Below are 15,000 nucleotides of genomic sequence, written 5' to 3' on the forward strand. Positions count from 1 at the left end.
AACTCTCTTTCACTTTCACCCACTGAAATCAACCTAGAAGTGCCATTGCCGAAGTTGGATCATTTCTGAATTGCTGTTGAGTTATGGAAATCTTAATTGAATGAGACCAGGATCACTGTCTGTATTATTATCCATGAAGATAATTTGATCGTACAATATATAAACATAGGTTTATCAATCAATTTGAAAGATAGCTATTGTCTAAAAATACTTTTGGCAAAGCCTTACCCTCCATTGAATAGCAAAAAACGTCAGTGAAAGTTGATCAAAGAGAAAAAGGAAAAAAAAGACAGAAAGCTTTTGTATTTACATTCTTAAATCACCCACATCGAATGCTGCTCCCCTTTAAAGTAGTTTAATTGTTCACAGCCCCTCTCAGCCCCTCTAATCCTTCTCCTCTAATTTCAAATAATACTTCAATACATTCTCCAGAATGAAGAACGTCCCTATTTAATCTCAATGCCATCCATTTCAATCTGCTTTTTGACAGTGAAAACAATGATCATTGAATGTTAATGCAGCCAAAGTGGCTCCCTCTGAACCGTTATTAAAACATTTGAATTATTAAGACTGGTGTCTAATGGTCACTGTTTCCTCAGCCGCGGCCTCGTATGAATGTGACAGGAGCCAGCTACCGGTTCACTGGAGAGAAGCCCTTTAGCTGGCTAGCGTACGTGCTACCAAAGTGCTACCAGTCACTCACTGTGACTGTCAAAGTGGTGAGATATGATCAATGGGGGATCATTTGAATAATTTCGACCTGTTCTATTTTTCATTGGAGAGAAAAAAAGACATAAAAGGGAACACAAGTTAGAGCAAAGACTATTGAATCAAAAAAATTCAGCTAGAAAATGCATTCCTTCCGAATCCTTGCAGTGGCACAGGGCCGGCCGGTGTATGCTTTCACATTGATTTGATTTTGATTCCATTTACATGCTTTGTTGACTCTCGTAAGGTTTAATTTAGAGGCATGGCACCCCTACACTTGACTCTAAACAGTAATGGCGGTAAAGGATACGATGCCAAGCTAAGGTCTGGCACCCACATTGAAGCGGCCGCCATTGTGTGTGTGAAAGACTAGTCCACACCTGATGAGTTATTTATGCAGCGCTGGCATGCTATGATGTGTTAGTGTGCTGGTAAACTGCGTTGCAGTGGTCAGGATAGCAATAGGCGGTTTCAGATTCATCACCTGCCTGGGATCACATTACAGCTATGCTCAGTCCCACGAGACAGCAGCACAATTAACAAAGTTGGGGCAGAGCCATGGGGGCACAACAGGAAACTGCGGTTTCAGGAAGTGAGGAAACCCTTTTTTTTAAATGGAAAATGAAAAATCAACAACAAAATAATTATCACTTAAATATGTGGCAGATAAAAAAACGTTACTTCAGTGTATTCATGAATCTTAAGTGAAATAATTTGATATAAATATTCAGATAATAAGTCATTATTATTTTAAAACATTGATAGTTTTGATCAAAGTGCATTAAAAATTATTTCTTGTCAACTTTTCTTCTTTTTAATTGTGTTGATTGATTACATTTAAAAACTTAGATCTAAAAAAAAATGTTAGTTACAATGCGCCGTAATTTCAACGTTTCTTACTCAAACATTCTCTTTTGACAAGCAACAAGATAGTACAATTAAGTATCTGTTAAATGAATATGTTTTTAGGTTTTTATTCCAGGGGTTGAACTCAACAATAAGCTGTCGTTTTGACAGGTTCATCATCCTTAATAACCTTAAATAATTAACATATTTAGTGTGGTATGCAAATAGGATGACACTTGCAAGTGTAATGTATTGTCATAACATATTGCATTGTATTGTAAAAGAAAGAGGGAAGGGGGGGGATGTTATAGGCTTATTTCTGATGCAGAGTTGAACCAATTGTTAGCATGACTCAAAATACACCAGATCTTTCCTATTCAGTTAACTCTTTTGGAGACCAGTGAAATATGGCTGAAAAAAGAAAAATGGCTTTTGTCAGTAAACCAGATGTCATATCTTTTTTATTCAAATGACAAAAGCTGCATTTGGCAACAGATTACTCCATAGTAAATTGACAAATCTGTCTGTAAACATTAAAGTGCAAAGGATTAGATTGCCATTCAGAGCGCAAATCTTTTAAAGGTTCATGCTACAAGCGTTCCAATCTAATAATCACTTTAATAATAATCCAATTAATACATATACCCACCAAACATATACCCTCTTAATAGTGTTAAATCAAATCGAGAATGCTGTCAAAAATTAAATCAAATCAAATATCTGCGTCCATTATGTCATTGGTGGAGCGTTGTAGCACCTAGGCTCCGCCCCCTACTCTTCTCATTGGCCAGCAAACGTTTTGAAAAAATCGGAATCCATAATAACTGATTCAACATAACTATGTTTGTATGTCTGAATGATAAAATTAATTATAGATTGCTGACCTATCAAAAGCCACACAGAACGTCATTTACCATATTATTATTTAACTCTGTCTGGTAAAACTGGGTTCAATCAATTTGTGCTGCTGTGTAGTTCACCATTTTTGACAGGCCATCAGAGCCTTCATCGGACCCGACCGAGGAAGGGATGAGTACGCAGTCTGTCAAATTAAAATGGCGTCATTGCTTTACCACCGTACTTTCTCGTTTTGATAGACAGTGATCGCGTCCAACCGTTGAATAATTTGTCACGGTTACCTTGGCTCACCCACTCTTTAACATCACACCGTCGTCGTAGCTTACTGGCGGCTATGTCCTCAGAAGGCAAAGGTCAGAAAGGCTGTTGTTAACATGGCTCAACTAGTTTACGTACCCTGTGGCAACATTGAAAACAGAGAAACTGTACGATACATGTTAAAAAATGTTAATACAAAAAGAGAAAAATCGGAAAGAAAGAAATAGCTGAAGAAAGAAAAAACAAAAGAGAGGTATAACGAAAGTTAGGAAGAGTGAAAGTAAAATACAGAAGAAAGAATGAAAGAAAGAACAAAATATCAAAGGAAAACAAGAAGAATAGATAGAAAGAAAGAAAGGTCACTGCTTGCAACACAGAGTCTGTAGTTGTGGAACATTAGTAATTTCCGAGGTCATGTTCAGCCAAGAGTTGAACAAGTCCTCTTTGCTGGTTTGAATACTTTGTGTGACTCTCGTAAAAATGGAGGATTCCTGATAGAGAGTGTCTCCAGCGACACGTTGGTTTTTCCCTCTCAGCAGGGACTTGTAGTAGTTGTTGTGCTATATCAAGGCCTTTGTGTTTTCGAAAATGCTTTGAGGGCAAACAGGGATATCATAAGATATAGAAAAAAAACAGAGCATCATGTAGAGTAATCTATGCGGTCCATTTCAGAATCATGAGGAGACAGTTTTGCAGGAACAGATATGTCTAAGCTTGCCTCAGGGGTTGGCTGTCGATTGGAATCTACAGCGAACAAAAACAAGACAGAAAAACGGAACCTGGTCACCTTAGATTGATATGGATTGAACTCAGGCCCAAAGTTTGCCGAACACCGCTCGAGTCTCCTAGCCCCCCTGGAGCCTATGTGTCCGGCATGTGTCCCATGGGCATGTCCGCAGACCCCAGCAGGCGGTACTTCTCGTCCAGGGAGGGCTCCCCACCGCCGCCCTGCAGGTGGATGAGGGGCTTAGTCTGAAGGAGGACACAACCCTGGCCCCGCCCCTTGCCCCGCCCCTGGCTCCGCCCCTCCTCCTGGTTCCTCCGGTTGTACACGTTGATCCTGTGCTGCAGCTCGGGGCTGCCGCCGGCCGACCCGGCGGGGCTCGGCGGCTTGAGGTTCAGCGGGTTCACGGCCAGGCCCTTGGGTCCCAGGCAGGCGTCCTCCGTCAGGGAGCACAGCAGCTCCTGCATCGCCAGGCTGGGGTCCTTGCAGGAGGAGGAGGAGGAGGAGGAGGAGGGAGGCAGGACGGCCTGGCCTGAGGTGAGGGGCGCGGCGGCGGCGGCGCGACGCGAGTGCTGGGAGCCGTAGTTGAGGCTGTAGCTCCGGGCCGCCCAGCCCGGGCCGCCCTCCGGATCGGCGGCGCCCGGGGCGGGGCTGTTCAGGCTGTTGGGCCGCAGGGTCAGGCTGCCGCTGGAGCGCGGCACGCCGGCGGACACGGCGTCGCCGCCCAGCCGCTCCATGGCCAGCAGGGGGTTGGAGAGGACGAGGTTGGCGTTGGTGGCGGGGCGGTGCATGTCGATGGCCGCCATGGTGATGACCCGGGCGCCGGGGACAGCCGTGGAAGCATCTGGAACAACATGGTTGATGTCTCCTGTCAGGGTTTATCTAGATTTGACAGTAGTTATAAATCTGGGTATCTAGAGATCAGGGTGTCTAGATGTCAGGGGATTTAGAAAACAGGGAATTTAGACAACGTTTTTTCGGTGAAATCATCTATGCATCAGGGTATGAAGAGTTAGGGTGTCTAAACATCAGCGTGTTTCGAAATCAGGGTGTCTAGAAATCAGGCAATCTAGAAAGCAGGGTATCAATGCATCAAGGTATTGAAGAATCTGGATAGCTTGACATCGAGTTTGGACGTCTAGACATCAGGGTATTTAGATACCGGGTTATCTGGATATCAGGGCATCTACATGTCAGGTAGGCTAGAAATCAGGAAATCAGAAAGGGCATTCTGACTCCACACTATCTATGCATCAGATATTATCAGGTTTAACTCTAATAAATACATAGTTTTATCGCCACAGTGCCTTACCGGTGCTTGTCTCGCTGTAGTACTGACTGATATAGTTGTTCATATCATCACGCACAACTGGATCTGTGTCAAACATATCATGAAAAGTATGTTCAAGCAGAAGGATAATCAATTGAAAATTGAGGTCATAACACATGAGGTCTCAGATATTGCAGTTACTTTTGTGTTCGGGGGGGGGGGGGGGGTTGAGCATTGTTCTGCACAGGAATCTTTTGTCCGTTTCGGGCAGACCAGGACTCCATGTCAGGCCTGGGGCCATGTGTGTCTTTATAGTGTTCCACACAGTCCGCTATCAAACAATTCATGCTGTACATTGGCCGTGCCCCAGTTTAACAGGGGGTTATACGATGGAGAGACTGAGAGAGGAGGAAAGAGGGAGAGAGAGACAGAGAGACGGAGAGAGAGATGGAGAGAGAGAGAGAGAGACGGAGAGAGAGAAACGGAGAGAGAGAGAGAGAGAGACAGAGAGAGAGAGAGAGGGAGAGGGAGAGAGAGAGAGAGAGAGAGAGAGAGAGAGAGAGAGAGAGAGAGGGAGAGAGAGAGAGAGAGAGAGAGGGAGAGATGGGGGGGAGGGAGAGAGAGGGGAGGAGAGAGAGAGAGAGGGAGAGGGTAAGGACCTCTTTGTCCAGGAGCGTCCCTCCGGTCCAACAGCCTTTAAGATGCAGTGCGGTGAAAGCCTTGATCCGGCCCCACTGCTCCTCTGCTCTCGCTTCATTGGTCCTCAGCTCCCCAGCCCCCTGGCTGACTGAGCGCCCACAGTACCCTGAGTGCTACCCCCCACTACCACCCCCTCCTACCCAGAGCCCCCCCCCCCCGCCCCCCCCACACACCGGCCCTGGGGACCGGCAGCAGACTCTGACGGGTAATTTCATTTATTTTTCATCTTAAAATATTAATCCCGGAGCCACGGCTCGAGAGGGGAAGCATTGCACTCACTAAAACAAGGCGGAGACAATCGCTGGCCCATTAATAAGCCATGCGTCTGGGAGACCCCGGGAGGCCTCTCACATGTTTTGTCCGGCTCAGGATACCTGCCATCGCTGGGACATGGAGAGGGCCTGCGCTGTTTTCTTCTCAGGCGTCACATCGGGACGGGAGAATTTATTTTTTAACCAAAATGAAAGACGTTTTAAAAAAAAAATTCCTCTGTATGACAAAAAGTTAAAAGCCCCTGAGGCAAGGTTTAGATATTTGACTACATAATGTAATATTATGACACATCATCACAATCATCCTTTTAATAAATAGCATAAAGGATATTATTGGCGTACGAAGCTCGGACTGTAACCTTAATCATGGCACATATCACTTCCCTGCTCGTCTGTATAATGATATCATTTATTCAATATATATATTATATATTAAAGAGGACCTGGGATGAAGCGAGGTCAAATTATGTGTCACTGGACAGTCATACACTCGACACTTAAAGGGTGAGAAACTCACTGTTCTCCATCATTCTACTGCTCCCTTCTTCTTATTTTTTTACCTCACAAGTGTGAATAACTTCCATAAGAACCAACAGTCTCTCCATCTGAGATATAAGCCGTTTCTTTCTGTGTGGTAGGCGGAATAAACGTTGTCATACCTACGTGAACGCAAGTCTGATATTCTCTTGATCATGCTGACAAATTGGATTCTTGCCTCTACCCTCACCGTTTATGGAGGTTCCTTCATAAATTCATTGAGGGGGAATTACCGCCGTGACTGGGATGAGGAAAAACAGCTTGAACCTTGTGGTGGAAGGAAAAGATCTTGGAACTACATCCCTGCTCTCATCCCTTTGGGGTGAGAGCGAGAGACTTAGAGAGAGACTTCGAGAGAGTGAGAGTGAGGGAGCGAGAGAGAGAGAGAGAGAGAGAGAGAGAGAGAGAGAGAGAGAGAGCGAGTGAGAGCGAGAGAGAGAGAGAGCAAGTGAGAGCCAGAGAGAAAGAGCGAGCAAGAGACATTTTAAACCATTACCGAACTCGGTGAGCCCTGTGGCCACAGCCTAAGTGCTCGTCCCCTGAACCGTGTTCTTCATCCTTCCATAAGCTGACCAATTTGCCATCAGAGCCACCAGATTTTTCCCCTCGCATTCTCTAGGGGGTGTGGTGGTGTGGAAACAGCAGAGAGAGACACAATCTCCAGGTTTGGGGACGGGGGGAGGGGGAGGACAGTTGAGGTTGGGGGTGTGTTGCAGGTAGATCTGAACAGATGTTCCCAGTCCCCCCACCCCCTCAACACCACTCTCTCCTCACGGCAAGACCCACAATGCACAGAGCACTCTATACCTGGAACAGCCCCACTTAGTGAGCTGTGTACTGAGGGTAGCTCTGGGGGGGGGAAGGCGGGGGGGTGGCGGGGGGCTGGTGGTTAGCTGGTGGTGGTTGGAGGTGGGGAGGGTGGGCAGCTGCAACAGGAGAGATAACGGGGGGCTAAGCAAGATGCCCATGTGAGCTGACTAATGTGGGTGATCATGCTTGTTTTTCCCTGGGATCCACCGCATCCTAAAAGCTTTTTTTGCCCTCGTATTGATCTGGCAGCGCCTGCGGTCAGATGGGATGTGTATGAGTGTGTATGTGTGTGTGTTTGTGTGTGTGTGTGTGTGTGTGTGTGTGTGTGGGCGTGTGCGTGTGAGTTGGTGCGTGTGCGTGCACGTGCATGTGGGTGCTTGTGCGTGGCTGTGCGTGTGCATGCACTTTCGTGTGCGTGCGTGTTCATGTGGTTGTGTGTGCGTGAATGTTCCCCGAGAAGGGGGGAACTAAAAAGGTCAGTGTCGCTCCAGGGGCCTACCATCTAACAGATTAGCTCAACACAGCTCTGGCATCCTGTTCACCTGACGCTACAGCTTATGGGAGGTTTTTGTCCCGCGTAATTATGTACATAGTATAGTATATACATCTACAGCTCTGAGCTTCTGTTTGTCCCCGCTGTGCTCTGAAAGATAACGGACACACACACACACACACACAGGCCCCAGGAGAAGTATTTCCAACCAATACAAAGCGAGAGCTGCCTGGTTTGGTTGTAATTTGTTTGTCTAAAGTGGGTTGGTTGTTTGATGTTTTAGATGAATTATATAATGTTATACATAAAAGGTACAGTAAATATTACTTTATTACCCATATAGGAATTTCAAGATGCATGTTATGCATAATGATATGTAATATCATTAATAAAACATAAATAAACACTGAGAAACCAACAGTGTAAACTACGGGTCCACCCCATGGTAGTCTCACAAATCAGATTTAGATTAGTATCTGAAGCCTGGTAGCAGAGGAACTCAGATCTGAGTGAACGGGGCGTTTCACTGTCTTTCACTTCATATTAGATTCCACCAATCATGTGGCAGGAGGCTGGGATCTGTGAGTACGTAATTGGCTCACACAAACTCTGTCGGCGGTACTGAACAAAAAAAAGGCCTGTAACGATTTGAAACTGACTCTGTGTGGACCGACCACTGCAGAGATACACTAATGAAAACCCCCTCCTGAAAGCTTCTTCCCCGTGCGTGAGTCTATCCCCAGTGGAAAGTGGAAAACAGGAAACAGGGCGTAACTCCGCCCCTTCAGGTGTTGGGTAGCCTGGCCGCAGCGTACCTGATGGGGGCCGCAGGGGGTCCGCGAGGTTCCTCTGGCCCCCCTCGTCATCAGACTCCCCGGGGCCACGACCCTCCAGGCCCTGGAAGCAGCTCTTCTTCCCCCCCCAGCAGGCGTGGTGGTGGTGGGCCTGCAGGGCGGCGTCCCGGCCCGCGGCCAGGTCCACCTCCTGCTGGGCCAGGTGGGCCCGCAGCTGCCTGATCTCAAACTGGACCCACGAGTGTGTGCGTGTGTATGTGTGTGTGTGTGTGTGTGTGTATGTGTGTGCGTGTGTGTTGGTGTAAAATAGGGTTTGTGTGAGTGTGCGTATGTGTGTGTGAGTGTGCGTGTGTGTGTGTGTGTGTGTGTGTGTGTGTGTGTGTGTGTGTGTGTGTGTGTGTGTGTGTGTGTGTGTGTGTGTGTGTGTGTGTGTGTGTGTGTGTGTGTGCGTGTGTGTGTTTGAGGAGGTAAGAGGAAGGAAGGGGTTTGGAGAGTAAACAAAGAGAAACCATGACAACAAGAGGAAGAGAGAAGAAGAAAAGGAGGTTCGAAGAAATGTCGGGCGAGAGTCAAAGGAGCAGGAGACAGAGAGAGAGAAAGAGAGAGAGCGAGAGAGAGAAAGAGAGATGGAAAGTTAAAGAGGAGAAATAATGGATTGTAGGAAGGAAGGAAGGAATTTATGAGAGGGTGAAGAGGTGATGGGGTGATGAGAGAGTGGAAAGAGGGAAGGAGGGGGAGGGGAAGAATAACATTGATGAATAAAGTTGTTAGCACATAGACACACACAAAATATTTATACTTTTCAATGCTTCTCAATATACCGATACATCCAAAATGGCGTCCACAGTTACATCCCGAAAGTGTGACATTGAGCCGAAGAGGCCTGAAGTTCAAAGTATCCGATCAGTCCTGGAAGTAAGGATCGATCCTCTCTTCAGAGCCAGCAGTTCATATTAATAAAGATTAAGACTTAGGTTACTGATCGACTATGAAACTTAGTTTTACTATAAATGTCCAATCATGTTGTTGGCTGGTGCAACATTAGCTGATCTACAGTTATGACCATTGATGTACAAAAAAAGGTTTTGACCTCTGTCTAATCTAATATTGATGCCATAAATAGGGAATTATAAGCCTGTGTGGGAATAAAGACTAAAATTTATATTTTTTATATTTTCAGTGGATCATTGTGAAATTTATTCATATAATAATATTGTTGGAATTTAGTTTTGTGTGTATGTGTGGATATACATTTATTATACAGTTTGTGCTTCATCATCTAATCCAAAGCCTGATGGAAAGTAAAGGCAACATGAATATATACGCAATGTGTTGCTGCCCTCGTCTGGTAAGAAAGAGAATTACATCATCTTGTTTGGTAGCATATGCTTTGATTAGCTCTCTATACTAATTGAATGTAATGACTAATGTATGTTATATGTTATTATATTATACTACAAGTACTATACAGGGCGTTTTCAGCTGCCCTCTGGAACACCCTGCCCAAGAACATCCAACCCACCAATTTATTCTTGCGTTTATCAGTTGACCTCTTGACCTCTCATCCCTCCCTCCATTTCATGATTCCTCTAGTTTCTAAATACATACTAATCTTTTATTTATACAGGAACCTTTTCACCCTGTGTGTTCACTCTGTGAAGCATCTTTGAGTATTTAGAAAAGTGCTTTACAAGTTATTATTATTACTTAAACAGTAATATTGTATCAGCCATAGTACTACTACTTCTCCTCTCCCTCCCTGCCTCTCTCCCTATTGCTGTCTCCCTCCCTCACTCCCAGGTAATAATAATACTAATACCGGCTACTAATACTAGTAGCCGTACTAGTAGTTATATTAGATATATATTAAATAATAGGTGTTTATATACATTTATATATATTACATGTGTGTGTATGTGATCGCGTATGCATTAGAGTGTGCATGTGTATGTGCGTGCATGCGGGCGTGCGTGTGTGTGCTTGCATGTGTGTCTGTCAGTGTGTCTGTCAGTGTGTCTGTCAGTGTGTCTGTCAGTGTGTCTGTCAGTGTGTCTTTCAGTGTGTCTGTCAGTGTGTCTGTCAGTGTGTCTGTCAGTGTGTCTGTCAGTGTGTCTGTCAGTGTGTCTGTGTGCGCGTGTGTGCGTGCGTGAGTGTGTGTGTGCCTGTGCGTGCGTGTTGACTCACAGCCTGTTCCTGACAGATCTGGGTGAGGCGCTCCAGCTGCTCCTCCCTCAGAGCTCGGGTCTTCTCACACTGCTGCACCTCCAGCTCCATCTCTACCTTCACCTGCAACACATAGGCTGGGGGGGGGGGGGGGGGGGGGGGCAGAGAAGGGAGGAGGGAGTGAGGTGGGAGAGGGGAGGAGGAGTGGGAAGGATGAGGGAGGGAGGAGGGTTGAGAGGGGAGGAGGGAGTGAGGTGGTCGGGGGTATTCAGGGAGGGAAGGAAGGAGATGAGGAGAGAGGAGGCGAGAGGAAGCAAGGAAAGAAGAGGAGGAGGGAGGAGGAGAGGGAAGTAAAACGATCAGTTTAAATTTAATTGAACTTTATGCATGTACAGTACTAATACTTATAGCCCGGCTAGGTTACACTCTTTATAGTGTACACCCCAGTGCTTGCGTTTTCTGATTGTCCATACTAGCTTTAAGTGCCCATAAATGTGTGTGTACTTTATCTGGGTCAACGCTTGCAGTGAGGGTAGCTGTGTGAATGCACTGCCAATGTTGGCTTGTTTGTGTGTGTGTGTGTGTGTGTGTGTGTGTGTGTGTGTGTGTGTGTGTGTGTGTGTGTGTGTGTGTGTGTGTGTGTGTGTGTGTGTGTGTGAGTGTGTGTGTGTGTGTGTGTGTGTGTGTGTGTGTGTGTGTGTGTGTGTGTGTGTGTGTGTGTGTGTGTGTGTGTGTGTGTTTTTGATAGACTTTTTTTTTCCAAAGCTCTGTTCAATGCTGTTGTGTTGTGTTTTGTTTTGTATTTGTATTTGTATTTAAAGTCCTAATCTTCGATCAACCGTAGAACTCCGGTATCAAGGAGCCTGCGGCATCAGTGTTAGGATTAGCACACAACCCGTTCCCACGCTGGGACAAAGGGAGGTAACCATCACCTCTGTAGAGCAGGGTACACAACCCCCTGCATTATGTTCATACTGTATATACAGTGCATATACTGTAATGCAACCTTCATCAGAAAATACTCTTTCCTCTCACCAAACAGGCCGAAGTGCGTTGCAGGAGGAATCTGGAGTTGAAGCCTCAGAGACCAACAGTGGGCGTGAATCTGAAGAGATGTCGAGAGAGCGCTTTTGGCTGCATTGAATCTATGCATGGGCTTGAGTCACCTTGCGGCCATCTTGGCTTCATCTTGATTCTGGGTGGGGCAACTGAGTGCTGAATTTCGCATTCAAGATGTCCTCCAGACCTCTAAAGCCACATTGTCACCCTGTACTAAGGTGGGGTCATAAAGTGTAGATTAATGTTAAACGGTTGATCGCTGGCTTGTGGATGTTGTTTGTTGAAACTCGATACTAGTGAGGGACTAAACAAAACAAGGACTGTGGCTCCTTTTCCAATTTTATTCAAGAGAGAACTTTGGCATACAAAAAGTTGCGAAACGAATCCTCTTCTAATGTAAAAGCAGTCCTCTCCTGGTACACAAGCCTCTCTCCTCTCTCCTCCACCTCCTCCTTATGCAGCGGGCCCGTGCTGGAGCACCTCCGGGACGGGGGGGGCCGTGTGGCCAGGGGTCACGGCTCATCTGGTATGCATCGAGAGGGGCCCCGCAGTGAGGGTGACCTCCCGGGAGGGATCGATCCCTCCTTAGCATTAGCATAGCGCAGAACAGCCACTGTGTTCAGCACCCTGACCCCCCCCCCCTGTATCTGAATAAACCCCCCCCCCCCCCCCCCCCCCCCCCCCGTAGTCAAGATCAATAGCAATACCAGTTAGAACAGAGGAGAACGGCCACCGACGCCGCGATGATCAATAGCCATATTGTTAAATAATGTGGATAATCAGGGGGGGGGGGGGGGGGGGGGGCCGGCAGATCATCCGTTGCGGAGGCTGAGCGGTAAATATTTATGGACAGGGCTTGTCCGCTTTCCATTTGCTCCTCTGTCTGAGGCCTCTAATGGAATTCCTCCAGCGATTTGTCCCGTGGATTAATGGCGACCGAGAACCTCCTTATTGTATACGACGGTAAGAATTGCACTTACTCATCACGTCTGTTGCTGTGTGGTTGCTGTGTAGCTGGGCGAGAATGTCATTAAAGCCGCCACGCTGAGGGGGATTCGATTCCCGCTGGGGTCACCTTTGCCAGGACAATGTATGCACGCACTTTGTCGTGAGACACATTTAGATGAAAAGCCCCATCATGTTTATTTATTCTCATGACGTATATCCTGGAAATTGAACCGCCCCGAGCGAACGACATGGATGAGCCGGGTAATGCAGTCCGCTGACTTGTTTCACATTGGACAAGGCCAGCATGCTGCAGAGGACCAGTCAGACAGCTCTTTGGTGCGTTGGATTGTGGTGCGTGGAGATGTTTATGGGACCCACGTGTTGCCATTCAATAGGACAATAAACATTGGGTGAGTCCCGGCGGACTTGTGTTAAATCTTGAAACTCATGTTAATTCCCTGAAGCACTACTATTGGCCCTTCCATCAGGAAAGTTTTACCCCCCAAACAGAGAGGCGTGTCCTCTAACGATGAGATGCACTCAATGGTTGAAGGGTGATTTACACAGCTTGCCCACTGCATCCGTCCGTCAACGGACGACGGAAGGTGTGTCTGACGGATGGGGGAGTGGTATTTGCCGACGGAGCCACGATCTGATTGGCTGACGGATCCGTTGCAGCTTGAAAAGTTAAAATTTTCTCAACTTCTAAACGCAAGAGATGGAGCCGACGGAACGGACGGACCCACAATGCATTTCGGGATCGCCCCATGCAAAGTCCATGAGATCCGTCAACGGACGGATGCAGTGGGCAAGGGGTGTAAGTGGTGGCGTGGTTCCAGCAGTGATGTGCGTGTGTGTGTGTGTGTGTGTGTGTGTGTGTGTGTGTGTGTGTGCGTGTGCGTGTGCGTGTGTGTGTGTGTGTGTGTGTGTGCGTGTACGTGTGCGTGTGTGTGTGTGTGTGTGTGAGTGAGTGAGTGTGAGTGTGTTGGGCTCACCATCGATGATCCGCTTGACCCTCCAGATGCGCAGCGTGATGATGAGGCTGATGGCGTCCCACGGGCTACTGGGGCCGTTGGCCACCGTGGACGCCACCATGGGGGCCAGGGACAGGACGATGACCGCCCCGTCAAACACCTGCAGAGCGTGCACACACACACCGACACACACACACACACCGACACACACACACATGCACACAAACATACACAAACACACACACACACACATATATATACATGCACACACACACGCACCGATCGACACACGCACACACATACACATATATAAACGCACACACAAACACACACACACACACACACACACATGCACACAAACATGCAAACACACACACACACACACACATACATACACACGTATATACATGCACACACACGTGCACACACACACGTACCGACAGACACACGCACACACATACACATATATAAACGCACACACACGCACACACAAACACACACACACAAAGACACTTTGATTTGCACATCCTCTAGTATTTGTACAGAAGCAGTAGTACTAGTTATAATAATATTAGCAGTAGTAAAAGAAGAAGGAGTAGTTAACGGAATAGTTGCTAGAGTTTAAAGGAGATTCGAAAGTCTAAATACTATCACTATTAGTGTATTTTATGGATAATATATGATGGTACTGAATTCATCTCAGATGGCACAGTCAGGATATTCTGATTAAATGACTTAATCTTTTACCTCAACTTTGTTTTCAATGTAGTCCCAGATCCCAAGAACTACAATTCTGAAAACAGTCTGTAAAAAAGAACAAAGGAGCGCATTTCAGGAGCATGAACAAACGAACATGGTCCTTTGTACTACCATACAATAACTGTTGGGATTCAAATACTTCTCAAGCTAGGGTGTACCATTGCCTTAACACCATAGAGGTATTAAAAAATTACCGGGACAAAGAGTCCATTTGTAAGGTGATCTCAGATCTTATCGTGGCGTGCAGACGTTGGCGGCCTTTGTCTGCCAGGACCCATTGTCCGACCCTCCACTCAGCACAGGGGGTGTCGTGTAAACGCAACACTGCTAATCCATCACATTACTACATGTCTTACATCCCTGCTGCTGCCGGAGAAGAGAGAAGCCCCAACCCCACGCAGGAATACCGTCTTGTGATTGGTGTGAAACACTAGACCCCCTCTCACACACCGACGACCGCTTTGATATGGGGGGGCTCGAGGCGTTGGGATGGATCGTGTCGCTGTAACCAGAGTGCTGGCCACCACCTCATGCACGTCCTTAATCGCTCAGACCATTGGCTCACTGGTGATTACCGATTGGTTCCGGGACTTGCAACGGTCATTTGTTTACATGAAGACTATATGACCGTGGGCTATGTCTCCCCTCCCTTTAAGGGGTTGCGTTTCCACTCAGAATAATTTATGTTCACAGGAAAAATAGAGCTAAATTAAAAGTCATGGAGTCGCAACTTACCTCTGAGAAGAAGAGGGAGAGGATGATGAGGCTGATCCAATGGATGATGCTGGCAAACTGGAAAGCATTGGCAACTGGAGAGAGAAGGTGTGG

The 15,000-nt window shown here is 46.7% G+C and overlaps 1 protein-coding gene across 1 annotated transcript in view; it reads right to left on the bottom strand.

Moving 5' to 3' along the window:
• Positions 1–1,997: 1,997 nt before the first annotated feature.
• The window catches only part of LOC115559110 (transmembrane protein 266), a 35,611-nt gene continuing 22,608 nt past the window's right edge, over positions 1,998–15,000 (bottom strand). The window contains exons 5-11 of the mRNA XM_030377786.1: positions 14,908–14,981; positions 14,161–14,217; positions 13,435–13,573; positions 10,454–10,569; positions 8,291–8,498; positions 4,707–4,769; positions 1,998–4,238 (exon numbers count right to left, since the gene is read on the bottom strand). Coding sequence (XP_030233646.1) covers positions 3,532–4,238; positions 4,707–4,769; positions 8,291–8,498; positions 10,454–10,569; positions 13,435–13,573; positions 14,161–14,217; positions 14,908–14,981 — 1,364 coding nt within the window. The 3' untranslated portion in view covers positions 1,998–3,531. The remainder of the gene's footprint in view (positions 4,239–4,706; positions 4,770–8,290; positions 8,499–10,453; positions 10,570–13,434; positions 13,574–14,160; positions 14,218–14,907; positions 14,982–15,000) is intronic.

Source organism: Gadus morhua, chromosome 14 (assembly GCF_902167405.1).
Source record: "Gadus morhua chromosome 14, gadMor3.0, whole genome shotgun sequence".
Lineage (NCBI taxonomy): Eukaryota > Metazoa > Chordata > Actinopteri > Gadiformes > Gadidae > Gadus > Gadus morhua.